At 38.6% G+C, this 20988-nt stretch overlaps 1 protein-coding gene across 2 annotated transcripts in view; it reads right to left on the bottom strand.

Annotated features, from left to right (window-relative positions):
- FNBP1L (formin binding protein 1 like) overlaps positions 1 to 20988 on the bottom strand; it is a 128296-nt gene that overhangs the window by 37667 nt on the left and 69641 nt on the right. For both annotated transcript variants that reach the window (XM_060090151.1, XM_060090152.1), the window contains exon 2: positions 13591 to 13706. In XM_060090151.1, coding sequence (XP_059946134.1) covers positions 13591 to 13706 — 116 coding nt within the window. The remainder of the gene's footprint in view (positions 1 to 13590; positions 13707 to 20988) is intronic.

The raw sequence follows: 20988 nt of genomic DNA, 5'->3' as shown, positions 1-20988 counted from the left end.
ATTCTTTTCCCATTTTGGTTATTACAGAATACTGAGCAGAGTTCCCTGTGCTGTACAGTAGGTCCTTGTTGTTCATCAATTGTTCTCTTTATGCTGAAGCTAAGTTGATAGGACACAATCCTGGAGCCCCCACGTGTAAAGAGCCTACTTGGGTATTAAATCAACAGAAAGGACAACAAAACCAAGAGAAAAAGAGAGAAATTCTTACTTTTCTGAGTACCCAGATCCCTAAACTTTTCAGTCAAATAAGCCATAAATTCCTTTCTTTGCTTAAACCAATATGACTTGGGCTTCTGACACTTGAAAGAATTATGACTACTACCACAGACATTAACACAAAAGTCTTACCTTACTCATAGCTTACACACACAACACTAATTTGAACTCTAGCTTCTCGAGGAAGAGCACAAATATCACAAGAGGGAAGGGGAAGAAGAAGAAAGTAATATTACTTTTACCTTTTGAGCATGCACAGTTAATCCTCAGCAATTTTTTTAAATTTGTCTTGCCTCTCTTATGTAAAGTCACCCATCTACGGGAAACTCTTCCCAAGCCCCAATAAAGCCCTCAGAAACCATATACAAGCCACTAAGACTCCATCCAAGCCTACCCTGCCACTAGAAAAACTACAGCATGGTCCAAAATGTTCTTATATTCCACTAAATCAAAACTTCTATTCTAGGAAAACATATGCCCTAGAAGAAGACACAACAAATTATTAATAGTACTCATTTCTAGGGAGAGGGACTGGGAAGTGACTCAAATTTAAATGTGTTACAGTGATCATATACTGTTTTTTAATTTTAAAAAAATTAATGATAAAAGCATACCAAAAGAATTTATCCCCTCAAAGCAGCTGATCTCAGTTGGGCCTTCTAAGAAAACAGTCTGAAGTCAGCAAAAATACACACCAAGGTGTGACTGGTTACTAAGTCCCACAAATCCTTGCTTTGAATTTTTAACATAATATGCTTATTAGGTCAAATAAATCTCTGGCTTGTCTTAAATATGTAAGTGTAAAACAGGCAGGTTCCTCCTAAACTAAAAGTATTTTAGGCAATTCATCTCTCTCAAGAAATCTTCCCTTAGAACCCTCTTGCACTGTTGGTGGGAATGTAAATTGATACAGCCACTATGGAGAACAGTATGGAGGTTCCTTAAAAAACTAAAAATAGAACTACCATACGACCCAGCAATCCCATTACTGGGCATATACCCTAATTCACAAAGAGTCATGTACCACAATGTTCATTGCAGCTCTATTTACAATAGCCAGGACATGGAAGCAACCTAAGTGTCCATCTACAGATGAATGGATAAAGAAGATGTGGCACATATATACAATGGAATATTACTCAGCCATAAAAAGAAACAAAATTGAGTTATTTGTAGTGAGGTGGATGGACCCAGAGTCTGTCATACAGAGTGAAGTCAGAAAGAGAAAAACAAATACCGTATGCTAACACATATACATGGAATCTAAAAGAAAAAAGGTTCTGAAGAACCTAGGGGCAGGACAGGAATAAAGATGCAGACGTAGAGAATGGACTTGAGGACACGGGGAGGGGGAAGGGTAAGCTGGGATGAAGTGAGAGAGTGGCAGGGACATATATACACTACCAAATGTAAAATAGATAGTTAGTGGGAAGCAGCCACATAGAACAGGGAGATCAGTTTGGTGCTTTGTGACCACCTAGAGGGGTGGGATAGGGAGGGTGGGAGGGAGATGCAAGAGGGACGAGATATGGGGATATATGTATATGTATAGCTGATTCACTTTGTTATAAAGCAGAAACTAACACACCATTGTAAAGCAGTTATACTCCAATAAAGATGTTAAAAAAAAAAAGAAGAAATCTGCCCTTAGAACCCTCCTACACCGTTGGTGAGAATGTAATTGGTACAGCCACTATGGAGAACAGTATGGAGGTTCCTTAAGAAACTAAAAATAGAGCTACCATATGATCCAGCAATCCCACTCCTGGGAATATACTGGAGAAAAACATGGTTCGAAAGGACACATGCACCCCAGTGTTCATTGCAGCACTGTTTACAATAGCCAAGACATGGAAGCAACCTAACTATCCATTGATGGATTAGTGGATAAAGAAGATGTGGTACATATATACAACGGAATATTACTCAGCCATTAAAAAGAATGAAATAATGCTAGTTGCAGCAACATGGATGGACCTGGAGATTATCATACTAAGTGAAGTAAATCAGACAGAGAAAGACAAATATCATATGATATTGCTTATATGCAGAATCTAAAAAAAAGATAAAAATGAACTTATTTACAAGACAGAAACAGACTCACAGACTTAAAGAACAAACTTATAGTTATCTACAGTTTTCTGGGGTGGGGGAGGGGAAGGGGGAGGGGAGGGATAGACTGGGAGTTTGGATTGACATGTACACACTGCTGTATTGAAAATAAATATCCAACAAGGGCCTACTGTCTCAGCTCAGTACTCTGTAATAACCTAAATAGAAAAAGAATTTGAAAAAGAATAGATACATGTGTATGTATAATGGAATCACTTTGCTGTACATCTGAAGCTAATACAACATTGTTAATCAACTATACTCCAATATAAAATAAATATTAAAAAAAAGAAAAAGAAATCTGCCCTTAGTGTCAGTTTCCCTAGGCTACTGTTTTTGAAAAAATTTTCCTCTCTTCTAAGTCCAGAGATTCTCCAAGTAACCAATTACAATAGCAGTTTTTATATGTAAGACATGTTTTGAATAGCATGTTATGAATCAGGAATTAATTAAAACCAAGTTTTATACAGATACAATACATATTATAGAAATTATAATAGATGTCATAGATAAGCTGATACTTTGTTTTGATGTGTGTGTGTTTCATCCATGTTTTCTAAGAACCTTAGGATCATGCACTATGATCCTAAGAGGAATTAACACTCTTCCTTCAGTAGCCTGAGAAGGCTTCTAAATGTAATGGGTTTCTCCAAATATTATAGTATTCTCTATATATCCTAATTATACATGTGATATTAAATATATCGTACTACTTAATTTATATTTAAATTGCTGATTTTAATATTTTTTACCCATTCTAGTTTTGTCATGTTTATATTTGAGTTTTAGTGAAAATTATAAAGTATTCCAAATAATTTCTCAAAACTTTAATTCACTTTTATTTAAACTACATTTTACAGTTAAATGATGAGGTACAAGATACCTCAAAAAATTTTAAGCAGAAAATCACCTCTATACGTTTTCAATCTTTCAACATTTGAGAGGCTCTGAGCTCTAATTACTGTTTAACACGTGATCAATACCATATTTAGTTGTAAAATGGGACACAAATCATACTATGGCAGAAGGGTAGTATTAGATATCTGAGACTGACTAGTATCCCTTTTCTTAATTGCCGTCCCTATATCTAATGGTTAACATGTTTAGGAATTACCAGATTAAGACAAATGGCCCTATTTGTGGGCCTCAGCTAAGTGATCCAGAGATAGAAAACTGAATCTAGCTGGGCCAAAGAGTTCTCTTACTGGAGTTTTAAAGTGTTTGGACCTGATACAGCTTTGAGGTCAGTACGAGAGCTGAATCTCTGAGACATAAAACTGAATGTTGGTGAGTATATTTCCTGCCATGTGGAGAAAAAAGGCCAGTCTGCACTGAAAGCATGAAGCCAACACATAAAAAAAGGAGCGTGGAGGGGGGGAGAAGGAGGGAGGGAGGGAGGGAGGGAGGAAGGAAGACAACAAAGGTCTCTGGCTCTCTGGCTGTGCCTCAGATCCTGACTTTTTTTTCCCCTGTGACCTAGTTGCATCCCAGGACTTCCAGCAGCTGAACTGTTCAACCTCTTCTTGAACTCAAGTTAAAAAATCAAATCAAAAAAAAAAAAAATCAAAGCAATAAAAGACATCAATAAATAAATCGATAAATATCTCTTCTCAATAAATTTACCATTAAACAAACTAGCTCACTGGGGTTTCCATCACTTACAGACACAAATCTTTCCTCATATAGTGGAAAACGGAATGTAAAAGATATCCACATACAAGAGAATAAAGCTGTACCCCTACCTTACAACCATATAAAAACATTAACTCAAAATGGGTCAAAGATCTAAACACAAGAGCTAAAACTATAAAACTCTTAGAAGAAAACATAGGGGAAAGCTTTACAACATTGGATTTGGCAATGATTTCCTGGATATGACACCAAAAGCACAGACAACAAATGAAAAAATAGATAAACCAAACAACAAAATTTAAAACTTTTGTGCATCAAAGCCCACGATCAACAGAGTGAAAAGGCAACTGTGGAACAGCAGAAAGGATCTGCAAGTCATATATCAGATAAGAGGTTACAGTCCAGACTGTATAGAGAACACCTAAAACGCAATAATAAAAAAATAATCCAATTTAAAAAATTGGCAAAGAATTTGAATAGCATTTCTCCAAAGATATAAAAATGGCCAGCCAAGCATATGAAAAAATACTCAGCATCACTAATCATTAGGGAAGTGCAAATCAGAGCCACAATGAGATTTCTTACACCCATGAGAATGGCTACTGTCAAGAAAAAAGAAAGAAAGAAAACACCCATAAAATATTAAGCGTTGGCAAGGATGTGGAGAAATTAGAACCCTTGTGCATTGCTGGTAGGGATGCAAAATCGATCAGCCACTGCAGAAAATAGTATGGTAGTCCTCAAAAAAATTAAACATAGAATTACCATAAGATCTAGCAATTCCTCTTCTAGGTATATTGCCAAAGAATTGCAAGTAAGGACTCAGATATTTGGACACCATGTTCATAAAATCATTACTCATAATACGGAAAAGGTGGAAAAACCCCAAATGTTCATCAACAGATGAATGGATAAACAAAGTGTGGTATTATCTGTACAATGGAATAATATTCAACCTTAAAAAGGAAGGAAATTTTGGGCTTCCCTGGTGGCGCAGCGGTTGAGAGTCCGCCTGCCAATGCAGGGGACACGGGTTCGTGCCCCAGCCTGGGAAGATCCCACATGCCGCGGAGCGGCTGGGCCCGTGAGCCATGGCCGTTGAGCCTGCGCGTCCAGAGCCTGTGCTCCGCAACGGGAGAGGCCACAGCAGTGAGAGGCCCGCGTAACGCAAAAAAAAAAAAAAAAAAAAAGGAAGGAAATTCTGATACATTTCCCAACATGGATAAACCCTGACAACATTATGCTAAGTAAAATAAACCAGTCGAAAAAAAAAAAAAAAACTACTGTATGATTTCACTTATGCAGTACCTAGAGTAGTCAATTTCACAGACACAGAAAGTATTAATAGAATTGCCAGAGCCTAGAGGAAGGGGAAAATGGGGAGTTGTTTAATAGGCAGAGTTTCAGTTTTTCAAGATGAGTAAGTTCTAGGAATTGGTCACAAAGCAGTACGAATATACTTAATATACATATTTATATTTCAGCTTAAGATACAGCTGAAATACACACTTAAAAATGATTGAGAGTAAATTTCACGTTAGGTACATTTTACCACAATTTTTAAAAATTGAATGTAGGGATTCCCTGGTGGCACAGTGGTTGAGAGTCCGCCTGCCGATGCAGGGGACATGGGTTCGTGCCCTAGTCCGGGAAGATCCCACATGCCGCGGAGCGGCTGGACCCGTGAGCCATGGCCGCTGAGCCTGCACGTCTGCAGCCTGTGCTCCGCAACGGGAGAGGCCACAACAGTGAGAGGCCCACGTACCACAAAAAAAAAAAAAAAAGAAATTTGAATGTAAAAAAAGTGATTACTACAAGTAGTATTAGACAAATTCTGAATACTGTATTTGTTTTTTTAAGGGACATGCTTCATTCTCATTATACCTCTACTGGTGGTAAATGGTGAAACAGACTGATAACAAGAAGAAATAAGAGGACTGAAATATTTATGCCTGAAAGACCTAGGAAAAGAAAAGCCAAATAAGCTTCAATGGATGTGAAAGTAAATGAAGTATTTCATTTCTTAAAAATGCCAGTTCCTAATTTTGCTTGATCTTTAGCATGTCAAGGATACACAGTATCTAAAATGTGAAGGGGACTATGCATTTATGGTATCAGCTTCATAGTTTATACCCAAAGAATATATTCAACAATTCATTGCTATTTAGGATGTGATAGGCATAACAATGTGATCTCTAATCAACCTGCAAATCTTCCAGAAGAATATTTTCAGGCATGTTCAAGACAGAAAAGAGGAAAATTATTTTATTGCTCAATTTAGACTGAGGAAGGAGCAGATTGGCACAGACTTAAGTATCATACTTTTCAGAGAAATTTTGTTCTGCAAGTTGATAACTTCTGTTTTCCTTCTAAATATTAGATTCTTAAAGCAGAACTATATAACACAGTCCTAGCTTCAAGTCAGCAGCTTAATCTATCTGATTTGCCTATATTTTAAACCTATAGGATCATGAAATATACATTTTGTCTCATTTTAGACACTCCTACACAATTCAAATGGCTAAACAAATAACTTAGAAATAAAACTATTAAAGGCATTATGAAAGAGCTAAGAGATTAAGTGATCTATATAGCCAACATCATTGACAACCTTCTTATTTCTTTATAGTTGTTTAAACAAGATCCTTAAATTCTTTTCACTGGAAAGCTATCAAAATGTTTACCACAACTGGGTTGAACTTATTTTCTTTCTTAAGAGCTTTATGTTTTACTTATTAGGTTCTGCTTCATTTTTTAAGGAAACAGTTTAATATAAAAATCAGGAATAGGCTTCATGATTCTTGTTAAGTTGATGAGCTTGAATTTCTTGACTAGTAAAGCAGTAGAGTTCATTGATCGAATCATTTCACAAAAGTTTACTGTTGTATGCTTACTACAGGGCAAGTACTCTACAGGTCTTAGAAATACAAGACAAGATCAACAAACTCTTGTGAAGATTAAATGAGATTGCATCCTACATAAACTGAAAATGACAAACAACCCTAATGCTGCAAATGTAGGTTAGTAGTCTAGTGGATAATTAAGTTGGGGGTTGCGGGCATCTTTTAGGTGTAACAGAATGAACTGAGATAAAATTAGAGCTCCAGGGCACACAAAAAGTACAAGGATAAGAGCAGAAAAAATGCCAATGATCAAAAAACAAACAGCTAGAAAACTGAAAACAAAAATAAATTCTTTTTAAATTAAAAAAAACAAATAAAAAACAAAAAAACCAAACAGCTAAAATATTGTAACGATAAGTATATGAAGTCCAAATCAAACATATCAAGAAAATATAGTTATATTACATTAAAAAAAGGTTCTCCAATTGTCATGCTATTTCCTCTCCTCTGATAAACCACCAGAAGAAAACAGCTAATAGAGTTAAGGAGAATATTAAAGGCAAAAAGCAGAGAGAACTAACATTATGCTATCCCTAGCTCCAATTTATAATAGGTTATAGGAATAATAAAAGTAAAAAGTATTTATCTTAAATTCTCATAATTAAATTTTTAAACTTCCTTAATGACAAGCACATTTTCTTAAAAGGAAGGACTTCTAAAATGTTAACCTATTATTTTAACCTGTTCTTATCTTTATGGAAAAAAAGATACAACTAGCCCTAAATTTATGAAGTACATAATTTAATTTATATTTAATTGAATTTCTATAATTTGTTTATAATTAATTGTTACATTATAAACATGTGTTAGTTGGAAAGAGTATGTTACGTAATTTTTAGATAATTTATTATTTTCCCTAGTAAAATACCTTAGAAACCCAAAGATGTCTCAATGGCCCTAGGTACTGTTGATAGAAAAAAATCCTCTTCAATGAGAATTAGTCATTCTCCCTATGCTGAGAGGCAGCACCAAGTACTCAGACTCCGCAGCTAGATTTGAGCCAGCGAGCTCTTTCTTCACCTCTCTGTAACTCAGTTTCTTAATGTATAAAGTAATACCAACATCTCATTGGGTTTTTATGAAAATGAAATATATTATAAGATGTGTAAAAGCACTGAGAATAGTGCTGGCACATTAAATCCTATGTTAAGTGTTAAGTAAATACCAAAAAGTGCTTGTTCTGTGCCAGGGACTATTCTAGAAGTTAGGAATAAGCACTGCACAGAACAAACAAGAATCTTTTTCCTTTGTGGAGTTTATCTTTTATTAGGGAGACTATTTTCTAGAATTAAGAGGCAAAAATTATTTAGCCAGTAAGTCATCTGGATACAGGCACCTAGATATTTACCAGGCAGGCTCAGGAACTACCAGAGACTGACAAGAATGAAAGAGCTCCCACAAGATCTAATTCTATGAAGAAAATTAATATAGGGAATAGTTCCTCCTGCTTGTATCCAGATGCCAGTCTTAGGGCTTACTACATTAAGCAGTTTGATCAAAAACTCAGGGGAGGCCAAAGAGTCACAAGTTAAACAATGGCCAACCAAAGAATAAAAGTAATCTCTACTTTCCACAAGTCAGTACAAAGATGAGCTCTCCAGGTTCTTCGGAGACTAAACAGTGAGATAGGAATAGAAAATTCTGATAAAGACACATGAGAAAATAAAGACTAAATAGAAAATAGAAACTGGTTTTATTTGCATTATTCTATATCTAAGCCTATTCTAAATATTTGGGACAGCTCTTAGTAGAGTAATCTCTTCACGTTGATGTATATGACATAAACTCTAGTATGGACAGAAAGCAGTACACGGTCAAAGGTTCACCATATAGTTAAGAGATCCTAATTTCTAAACTAAAGTGAAACACAGGTCATTCAATTATTTATACTTTCAACTTACATTCACTCAGCTCTAGAGGTACCAGCTATGTTGCCAGGGTTGGCAAGGTACAGAAATAAAAATAAGATCCAAGAAATTTGGAGAGATTTCTGTTCTGGTTAAGGTAAGAGTAAGTTTTAGGCTTCCCGCTGTCCAACCGATTTCTCTTCCAGCACCACGCTGTCACGTTTGAACCAAAAAGGAATGATCTGGGGTAGAAGTAGGGGAATATAATTTCATGCAGCAATCTATGATAGAATTTAATGCTGTAATTATTTTTACTAGAAAAAAATGATACATACTATTATGTATATAGAGCTTCTTTTTTTCACTTAAGAAAATTTAGTCAATCTCTGTCATACAAATATAATATTATAAATTTATTAGAAGAACGACTGATTTCAGTTTTTTATGTCTGCAAACAAAAAACATTCTACCAAGTGATTCAAAGTCCCACTTATTATCCATCAAAATGGACATGGTTCAAATGTTTTTTCTTTTATACAACAGGTTCTTATTAGCTATCCATTTTATACATATTAGTGTATACATGTCAATCCCAATCTCCCAATTCATCACACCACCAGCACCCCCCCCCGCCACTTTCCCCCCTTGGTGTCCCTACGTTTGTTCTCTACGTCTGTGTCTCTATTTCTGCCCTGCAAACCGGTTCACCTGTACCACTTTTCTAGGTTCCACATATATGCGTTGAAATACAATATTTGTTTTTCTCTTTCTGACTTACTTCACTCTGTATGAGTCTCTAGATCCAGCCATGTCTCTACAAATGACTCAATTTCGTTCCTTTTTTTTTTTTTTTTTTTTTTTTTTGCGGTACGCAGGCCTCTCACTGTTGTGGCCTCTCCCGTTGCGGAGCACAGGCTCCGGACGCGCAGGCTCAATGGCCATGGCTCACGGGCCCAGCTGCTCTGCGGCATGTGGGATCTTCCCGGACTGGGGCACGAACCCATGTCCCCTGCATCGGCAGGCGGACTCTCTACCACTGAGTCACCAGGGAAGCCCCCAATTTCATTCCTTTTTATGGCTAATATTCCATTTTATATATATATATGTATATATATACATATATATATATATATATATATATGTATATATATACACGCACCACATCTTCTTTATCCATTCATCTGTCAATGGGCTCAACTGTTTATAACTATGTCTCCAAACATGATTAGATGCTTTATTTTTTTTTATTCCTGTCCTCAAACCACTACCAAAAATGAAGCAATACCAAACTAAAATAAAGTTAAACCAAAGCCATCAAAACAGACAAACAGAAGACAGAGAATAAACTGGGAGTGCCAAAATTATACTGCAAATTAAATTTATGCAAATAAAAAATACATATTTACAAAAAATATATTGCAAAATTTAACCCTGCAATATATTTGAAATGTAAATGTTTAACATTCTGAATATAGTTGTTATTCAGGAGACAAAAGAGCTGCCTCACTATGAAAAGAAACTGTCCTGGGCTTCCCTGGTGGCACAGTGGTTGAGAGTCCGCCTGCCAATGCAGGGGATACGGGTTCGTGCCCCGGTCTGGGAGGATCCCACATGCTGCGGAGCGGCTGGGCCTGTGAGCCATGGCCGCTGGGCCTGCACGTCCGGAGCCTGTGCTCTGCAACGGGAGAGGCCACAACAGTGAGAGGCCCACGTACCACAAAAAAAAAAAAAGAAACTGTCTTCTGCAGTAGCAAAAACAGGAGGGAGTCAACCAAAAGAATTTTTCCCATTAAAGAAGAGGAAATAAACAAGGCACACTTCTTCCCTTTGGACAAAACAGATACTATAAAGAGTAGCTGATAATCCAGTCATTTACTAAGCATTCATCCAAAGCAGCAAATCTCAATGTAGAGAAAGGGAAGGGAGTAGATGGTTTTCAAGTTACACAAGCCTCCTCCCAACTCTTCCTTATTGGAATTCCTCAACACCTTCCAATAATCCTGCTCTTGCTGAGAATCACTGCAAGTGAGAGCCACTGTTAGGATGAACGTGTACTAAATTTCTTTAGTCTGCTGGGACAGAAAAAAGATGCAAATCACTTAACCTGAGCATCTGTACATGACAAAACCTACTTTCTCACTACAATATTATATTTTCATATCATGGAATTGTGGGTTCTAGCCACTCCTGCTTCAAAGAAGTGGTGTTAAAATCTCTTTTTGCAAGTTAAATGAAAATTATAACTGTTATTATCAGTCACAAAACAGAAAGGCAAACAAGTTTGCCATTTGATTACAGTCCTGTTACTCTGGTAAAACCTTGGCCATCCTGAAACCCTTGAGGCCCAAGTTATTCTGGACAATTAAACATTGCAGATTGCTGAAGGTTTACCTTATAAATTACCAATTTTTATTCTATAATTTGTGATAGAATTCTTTTGAAATATACCATCTTCTTTGCTTAAGATTACACAATTGTTGAAAAGACTTCAATAATTTAAAAATACAGGTGAAAAGTGTAAGTTCCTTCCCTTCTCATCCCCCTACTCTCATTCCTCAGAGGTAACCAGTGTAAAACAATTTGGGGTGTACCCTTTAGACCTCTTCAGAATACATACAAATTTTACACATAGCTATATACTCAAGCTCAAGTAAGCAAGGAGGTCTTGCTGTACATTCAGTTCTGCAACTTGCTTTCTACACTGACAGACTGAGTAGCCTTTTAAATATGCTGCTACACCTGACTTTTTCAAATTGCATATTCCACAGTATTTTTCATCATTCCCTTACTGACAGGTACCTTTAGGCTGGAAACAATTTTTTCATCTGTTGTTTGCCATCTTTTAATCTTTTCTTTATTATTTGGCACTTCACACTGCCATCACATCACTGTACCGTCTGTAGCATTTACTTTCTTCACTTCTATTGGAATACTTAGAAACCAGAAAACTTAATGTGCTAGAGTTGAGATCAAATTATAAAGTAAATGAGGGAAATTTTTCATTGTTTACGCATGAATACATTTTTTTATTGTTATTTTAACTTTTCAGAGGTTCTTAACACTTCCAGATTCCTGAACGGTAAAGTTCCCAAGTCAAAACTTTTGGACAGGTAAAATATCATCATAATTATTATTAATATACTAGGTTCCCTGTTTATATTTCCATACGGAAATTCCTTTGTTTAAAAAAAACACAGGAAGCAAATGGATCATGAAATTAGCATGATGCTACTATTTCAATAGATGTCATAATAGTAGTATGTATATCATTATAAATGTAAGTAACCTATTCATCATACTAGCCTATTTCATCCCTACACCCAGTCAGCTCCTTGCATAAACTGCTACAAATGGTGGACATATGTGGTTTATCACTCAAATATCCCCCTTCCTTCTGTGATCCACTACCTTAAATTTCTTTTGGGCACCTATCCCTTCCCCCACCATTAGCTATAAATCAATCTAATATTCTCAGTTCGGTGAATTGTTCTGGATAAGCATATAATCTAACCAGGGTCAGCAAGACAAAAGGAGACTTTTGCTGGGATTTCAGGAGAAAAGAAGTTGATACACGCTTGTACTCTGCTCTCCTTCCATCTTCTTCCTCTCCCTTCTTTCACTTTCTTCTTTCCCCCTTTCCTTCCCTCTCTCCTCCCCGAAATGCACAAAAGAGAAGACCATCATTCTTCCCCAGGATGTAGGGGTATGAAGATATGAAATCTAGAGCTATGGGGGTAAAAAGGATGGTACTGAATGAAATCTGAGGATAACAAGGGGAAGCAGAGCCAAGAAATGGAGCCTAGACACATTTGACCCATTAGTCAAAATATGCCTAGACTTTTTACTCATGTGTGCCTTGTGGGTTGGATTTTTCTGTCACTATGCAATATAAAGAATCCTAATCCCTCCAGCTAGAACCTTATATTGTTATCTAGTCTTCAAGCTTCAAACACCATTTTTATTGAATAAGTTGCAGCAAAACTACTTGTCAGGTTGTGGTCTAACAACGATTTTCTGCTTAAACAAAATCTTAAGATAAATTCCATTTAAGATTAAAATTTTCCCTTTAAAACTTTTATCTCCTAACACATATTCCAAAATCACTTTCATCAGTAATATCTATCTATCTATCTCTTTATTTATGGCTGTGTTGAGTCTTCGTTGCTGCGCGTGGATTTTCTCTAGTTGCGGAGAGCGGGGGCTACTCTTTGTTGTGGTTCACGGGCTTCTCATTGTGGTGGCTTCTCTTGTTGCAGAGCACAGGCTCTAGGTACGCAGGCATCAGTAGTTGTGGCTCACGAGCTCTAGAGCACAGGCTCAGTAGTTGTGGCGCACGGGCTTAGTTGCTCAACAGCATGTGGGATCTTCCCGGACCAGGGATCGAACCAGTGTCCCCTGCACTGGCAGGCGGATTCTTAACCACTGCACCACCAGGAAGTCCCTATATATCTAGTTTTTGACACAAACTCAGCTCATCACACTCACTTTCTAAGTCTTCGAAACTCTAAAGAAATGAGAAACTGGAGAACTCTTCAACACTTTGCAAAGATTACTAAAGCAAAAAGTTACATGGGAATAAAACTGTAAAGCACAGAATTAATACCCAGGTATTTCTTTTTCCTGGAATTTTGCTTCCTGATTTTATGACTTTAAGTATCTTTCTGGAATGAAAGCTACTCATGATCTAGCTAGCCAATATTCCTTCTGATACTAGGCAATGATTTAATTAAATGAGTCATTAAAACAAACCAGTTCCCTAGTTCAATCTAATGCTGATGAAAAACACAGAAATTAACCTCTGGTATATCACATTTATCTAACATCCAACTATTTAAACATGTAATTTCATTTCTGAGAACTGAAAAAAATATGTAACTTACCTCAATTGTTTTGCATAGTTCTGTTCAATTTCTATCCTCTCTTTAACAAATTTGGCGTATCTTTCCAAGAAGTCAATTCCCCACTGTGTATGCTTGTCTAAGCTGTCGAACTGATCCTAGAAAAGGAAGGTAAAACCACACTGAAAAGTGTAAAATTTTATCCACAAATATTTTAACCAGGTTCTGATATCTGTCCAGGCGATGAGGTATGAAAAGAGAAACTGAGGCTCTTCTGCTGGTCCCCACCAATCTCATACTTTAAGGCCTAGACAGAAATAGGTTCTTCAGCATAAATCATGATGTTTTTATGCCTGAATATCTTTACACATGTGGTTCCCCCTGGCTGCAACACTCTCCACAGATCATCTCCTTTCAATTAACTCTTTATTCCTCCTTTGAGATTCAGTTCAGGCACTATGTCCTACAGAAAATGAGGCACTATGTCCTACAGAAAATGGCCCTAAAATCTCAGACTGGGCTAAGTGGTCTCTCTCTAGCTCCCCAAGGATCCCTATAAATTACTGTCTGTTCAATTGCAATACTATATTCAGAGCAGGAGCCATGTATTATTCTACTCTGAATTCCTAAGGCACAAGCACTATGCCTGGCACCACAGCAGGCTCTCAGTGAAGAATAATTTGAACAGAATCAAATAAACTTGGGTTCGAATTCTGGGCTCTGCACGTTTACCATATGTTTGGACCTTGGGCAAGTTACCAAGGCTCTTTATACTCTTTCCATCTTAAAATGGGAGTCCCATCACACACCTCAGTAGGATTATACTGATGTCATAAAGTGTTATGCAGTGCAGTAAACATGATACTAACACATAAAGATCACTGTCCTGAAAGGCTCTTTGCCTTCAAAAGATATTCCCTTCTACCTGTTGCCTGAAAAACCATCATTTCCTATTCTTCAAGAATAATCTCCATATTGGCTAATAACTTGGTGCTCTCTACATCTCCCATAGCCAAAATCTGTAATTCTGGCAAAATATTCAGATATCATCCCTTTCTATATCTCTAGTTGTTTTATCTTTCCAAATCATCCATGGTTTAATCACATGTGTTATTTACAAATGAATCATCTCAAAATCTTTGCCTTTTATCTCTTTCCCTACCTTAAATCATTATAAAATTCTGCCCATAAAGGTAAAGTCTATCTAAACAGCAGAGAAAGAATTCATCTAGCTGTCATAGTTTGGTATTACTACTCTAATTCTATTCTATCATGCAACTTTTTCATTATTATTTGGCTACCAAAGTAGATTTGAAAACAGCAAGAGAATGCACTGCTCAGTAAACTTAATTGGTATATTAGTAATATTTCCCATTATAAATTGGAATTCTATTTCAAATTGAAAAACTCTCAACAACAACAACAAAACATTCCAGAAAAAGAATAGTCTGAAGCTGAAACAATCATCCTTCATTTTCCAAAATGCTTCAAAGGCTTCTTCCCATCATCTTCTTCATCAAATTTTATATTAAACTTCTTTTATCTTCTAGATGAAATCTCCAAAAATTTTTATTATATACCCTAATCAGTAAAAATTCTGAACAAATACCCCATATGTATATTTATCTATAAATTATATATATGCTATTCTGTTATTATGAAATCCACAAAAATAGAAATTTTAAAAAGAAATGAAAATGAAATAAACATTATTTTAAATAGCTTTTTAAAACTTATTTAACCAACAAAAGCCCTGAGGCCATAACTTTTTAAAATATTAACAACAATTTTAGTGAGAGCAATGAATTCAGCATGGTCCATTACTTCTAAAATCTTGGTTTAATACTTAATGGCAAAGCAATCTGAAAGCTTTAGTTCTAAACTGGAACATTTAGATTTAGTGGTTGTCACAGCTGGGGAAACAAATGACACCTCACAAAGATATAAAGATAAAAAGGTCTAAATGGAAAAAGTCCACTGTTGACTATACCTTCCAATTCATTTTTATGCAAAAATTTGGCTTAATCAGAAAACACTGCATCTTTATATTTTAACAATAATTTCAGTGGAGTTTTAAACTCTGCTGAAACTGACTGTAATATGATTTTATGTGTCAATTTGGCTGGGCCACACTGCCCAGATATTTGGTCAAATATTATCAGATGTTTCTGTGAAGATGTTTTGGGATGAGATAATATTTAAATTGCTTAATTTGGAATATGTAAAGCACATTACTCTTCATAATGTGGGTGGGCCTCATTCAATCAGTTAAAGGACTTACTAGAACAAAAACTGACCTACCCCCTTCAAGAAAAATGCTGCCAGGGCCTCCCTGGTGGCGCAAGTGGTTGAGAGTCCGCCTGCCGATGCAGGGGATGCGGGTTCGTGCCCCGGTCTGGGAGGATCCCATGTGCCGCGGAGCGGCTGGGCCCGTGAGCCATGGCCGCTGGGCCTGTGCGTCCGGAGCCTGCGCGTCCAGAGCCTGTGCTCCGCAGCGGGGGAGGCCGCAGCGGTGGGAGGCCCGCATACCGCAAAAAAAAAAAAAAAGAAAAATGCTGCCAGTAGGCTGCCAACAGACTGCCTTTGGGCTAGAACTGCAACTCTTCCCTGGGCCTACCTTGCAGAGTTTGGACTTGTCAAGCCTCCAAAATCATGTGACCCAATTACTTATAAATCAATTCCTCTCTCTCTCCCTCTCTCTCTCTCTCTCTCTCTCTCTCTCCCTCCCCCCCACCACACACACACACACCCTTGGTTCACACTGACTTTAAAACAAGCAATAAATTTCTTTTAATGTTTTAAGTGTGCAGATACAGTAGTTGCAGGTGACATCATTTTTAGCAACAAAATTCTACAATGATGGATGCATTTCCAAACATTCATCATCAAAATTCTTTTTCCATAGCTCAAGTTTCTTTGGAAAAGCAACTATACATTCACTATTAAAGTTTCCCTTTTATCTTGAAAAACCAGATATTCTCAAAAGTACCTGCTAGGAATGCATATTACTAACAGCCACTTATTAAACATCAACAAATTAGAAACAACAGGAGATGAACAGCAAACCTGTGTGAAACAAAGTTTTTCAATAGTCCCTCCCCATTTCATTTGGAAATACTGTAAAAAGTCTACTATATTTCAAAGGTATTATTTTTATAAAATTAACCATAATAAAAATATGCTGTAATATTCTGTGGACTTCTCACTTTAATTTCCTTTGCTTACCTATAAATGATGAAGTGAATAAATTGCAACCATATCCCAATTTCCTTTTTAAAGGAAATTATTAACGCACTGCTTTATCAGTGGTTATTACATGGTTTTTCCATAAAACACTGTTCAAACTTCCTGTTGAGAATAAATCTTCAACACATCTTTCCTCTAGTGGTTCACAAAAACAGTACTTCAAAATATAATTCATTATGAAAACAGAATCTAGCAAACGTTGTAAGCTGAGATATTAGAAATATGTGTACTATAATAAACTGTATAGCAAATTTTTAGCATACAATTTTTCCTAAAATATATTTCTTTACTCAACAAACAGTATTTTTTGAGATCATTAGTTAGTCACCATGTTGTTTTACACATATCACCATTTTTACCACAAAAGGAAAAGTAAGGACATTTCTAATAGCATGCTTTTTTTTTTTTTTCCCCACACCACGATGTTGCGGGATCTTAGTTCCCCAGCCAGGCACTGAACCTGGGCCCTGGGAGTGAAAGTGCAGAGTCCTTAATCACTGGACACGAGGGAATTCCCAGCATGCTGTCTTTTACCATTAACTTTGAAATTTCAAGAGGATTCTAGTCAGTCAGGTTTACTGCAGCATTATTCATAATAACCAAAAGTTGGAAACCACATGTCCATCAACAGATGAATGGATAAACAAAATGTAGTGTATACATACAATGGAATATTACTCAGCCTTAAAAGGATATTCTGACACATGCTACAAAATGGATGAATCTTGAAGATATTGTGCTAAGTGAAATAACCTAGACACAAAAGGACAACTACTCAATGATCTCATTTACGTGAAGTACCTAAAGCAGTCAAATGCATATAGACAGAAAGTAGAAGGTGGTTGGTTCCCAGGGGCTAAGGGTAGGGAAGAATGGGGAGTTACTGTTTAATGGGTAGTTTCCATTTGGGAAGATGAAAAAAGTTCTGGAGACGGATGGTGGTGATGACTTCACAACACTAGGAATATACTTAAAGCCGATGAACTGTAAACTTGAAATGGTAAACGTAATGTTACCTATATTTTACCACAATGAAAAATATTTGTCAATAAATTCAATGGAATTTAGTACAGTCTTCATTGCTTATCACATGATTTTAAGCATCACTTTTAAAAAAGAGCAGAGGTCAGGGTGGCCAAGGTGCCAGAGTAGGAAGGCCCTGAGTTCACCTCCTCCCAAGGGCACACCAAAATTACAACTATTTACAGAGCAACTATTAATGAGAAAGACCAAAAGACTAGCAGAAAAGATCTACCACTAAAGATATAAAGAAGGAGCCATAATGAGACAGGTAGGAGGAGCAGAGATGCAGTACAGGCAAGACCCATAGCCCCAAGTGGACCCACTTGGATATATAGGAGGATAATTACAACTGCAGAAGTTCTGGCCAAGGAGCCCCACATTGGGATCCCCAGCCCAGGTGTCCTGCACCAGAAAGACAAGCATCCAGAACGTTTGGCTTTGAAGGCCAGTGGGGCTTACTTTCAGAGAGCCAGAGAGCTGAGGGAAATAGAGAAACATCCACTCTTAAAGGATGCACACAAAATCTCACACATTCCGGGACCCAAGGGAGAAGCAGTAATTTGAAAGGAGCCCAGGTCAGAACCTACTGTTAATGTTGGAGAGACTCCTAGAGGGGTAGGAGGCAACTGGAGCTCACCCTAGGGACACAGACAATGGCAGAAGCAATTTAGGGGAGCTCATTCTACCATGAAGACATTGGTGCTGGCAAGTGACATTTTGAATCTTCCCTCTAGCTTATTAGCAGGGACCTGACCCTGCCCAACACCCTCTCAGCACCAGTACTGGGATGCTTCACGCCAAGCAGCCAGCCAGGCAGGGATACAGTCCCACCTAACAGCAGGCTGACACCAGCTCCAAGAAACCTTGGATCCAGCCCCAAACACAAGCAGGCCAGCACCAACTTTGCAACACTCCAGATCCTGCAGCCAGCCATGTCAGGAACAGTCCCCACACAACAGCAGGCAGACAATAGATCTGGAACCCCAGCCCCGCAACCACCCAAGTGAGAACCTAGCTCCACCCACCAGTGGGCCAACACTAGCCCCGGGACCACTCAGGGCTCTTCAGCCAGAAGCCTCATTATCCAGCTCCACCCACCAGTGGTCGGCAGTCTCTGCACAAGGCAGGGCCTGGTAACCAACCAGACCAAAGGCAAACCATGCCTACCAGACCAACCAGTCGTCAGCCCACCAAAACAGAGGGACCCACGCAGCCCATACAGTGGCTACCACTGGAGCATACAGCTCTGGTGACCAGAGGAAAGTGTGCTGCTGGGATGCATTGAATGTATCCTACAAAAGGCCGCATCTCCAAGGTCAGGAAGTGTAACCAACTTACCAAACACACAGAAATAGAAACAGTAAGTTAGTCAAAATGAGGCAAGAGAGGAGTATGTTCCAAATGAAAGAACGAGATAAAAACCCAGAGGAAAAACTAACTGAAGTTGAGATATGCAATCTAGCTAATAGAGTTCAAGGTAATTATCACAAAGATGTTCAAAGAAATTGGAATAATAATGGACAAAGAGAATGAGAAGTTAGAAGTTCTAACAAAGACTTAGAAAATATAAAGAAGAGTCAGAGATAAAGAACTAACTAAAAAATATACTACAAGGAAACAACAGTAGATTAGATGATACAGAGGAATGGATCAGCAAGCTAAAGGACAGAGCAGTGGAAATCACTGAAGCTGAAGAGAAAAACCAAAAAAAAAAAAAAAGGAATAAAAATAAATGAGGACAGTTTAAAAGACCTCTGGAACAACATCAAACAAACTAACATTTGCATTAAAGGAGTCCCAGAAGGAGAAACAAAAGTGAGAAAGTGGCAGAGAACACATTTGAAGACACAAGAGCTAAAATCATCCCTAACCTGGGAAAGGAAACAGACATCCAGGTCCAGGAAGCACAAGATGATTAACCCAAAGAGGACCACTCCAAGACACACTATAATTAAAACGGCAAAACATAAAGGTAAAGAGAGAATATTAAAAGCAGCAAGGAAAAAGCAACAAGTTATGTACAAGGGAACTCCCATAAGGCTATCAGCTGACTTTTCAGGAAACGCTCTGCAGGCCAAAAAGAAGTGGCACAATATACTTAAAGTGATGAAAGGAAAAAACCTACAACCAAGAATACTCTACTCAGCAAGACTTTCATTCAGATTTGTTGGGAAATAAAAAGTTTTACAGATAAGCAAAAGCTAAAGGAGTTCAGCACCACACCAAACCAGCTTTACAAGAAATGTGGCTCCCCCCGCCCCCAGCCCAGGAGCGAAGGCTGCCGCCTTGTTCTGCCCGCGGGCCGCCGTACACGGTGGGGTGTCGCTCCAGGACCTTGCTTCAGACAGCCCCGGGAGGAAGCTTGCCGCCACGTCCTGCCCGCCGGCCGCCGCACACAGTGGGGTGTTGCTCCACGACCTTGCTTCAGACAGCCCCTGCTACTCAAGATGCAGTACGATTACCAGTAGCATCAGCATGCTTGGGAGCTTGTTAGAAATGCTCCAGACCTGAAAGGTTACCGAAGATGGCGGAAGAGTAAGACGCGGAGATCACCTTCCTCCCCACAGATACACCAGAAATACAGCTACACGTGCAACAACTCCTACAGAACACCTACTGAACGCTGGCAGAAGACCCCAGACCTCCCAAAAGGCAAGAAACTCCCCACATACCTGGGTAGGGCAAAGCAAAGAGATTCCCGCACAGAGGAGCGGTGCCGAGCGGCACTCACCAGCCCGAGAGGCTTGTCTGCTCCCCCGCCAGGGCGGGCGGCGCTGGAGCTGAGGCTCGGGCTTCGGTCAGAGCGCAGGGAGAGGACTGGGACTGGCGGCGAGAACTCAGCCTGAAGGGGGCTAATGTGCCACAGCTAGCCGGGAGGGAGTCCGGGAAAACTCTGGAGCTGCCGAAGAGGCAGGAGACTTTTTCTTCCCTCTTGGTTTCCTGGTGCGCGAGGAGAGGGGATTAAGAGCGCCGCGTAAAGGAGCTCCAGAGACGGGCGCGAGTCGCGGCTGAAAGCGCGGAGCCCAGAGACGGGCGTGGGACGCTGGGGCTGCTGCTGCCGCCGCCAAGAAGCCTGTGTGCGAGCGCAGGTCACTGTCCACACCGCCCTTCCGGGAGCCTGTGCAGCCTGCCACTGCCGGGGTCCCGGGATCCAGGGGCGGCTTCCCTGGG

The sequence above is a fragment of the Mesoplodon densirostris genome, chromosome 2 (genome assembly GCF_025265405.1).
Source record: "Mesoplodon densirostris isolate mMesDen1 chromosome 2, mMesDen1 primary haplotype, whole genome shotgun sequence".
Taxonomy (NCBI): Eukaryota; Metazoa; Chordata; class Mammalia; order Artiodactyla; family Ziphiidae; genus Mesoplodon; species Mesoplodon densirostris.
The sequence above is the reverse complement of the archived record's forward strand: the minus strand, read 5'-3'. Positions and strand labels throughout refer to the sequence as shown.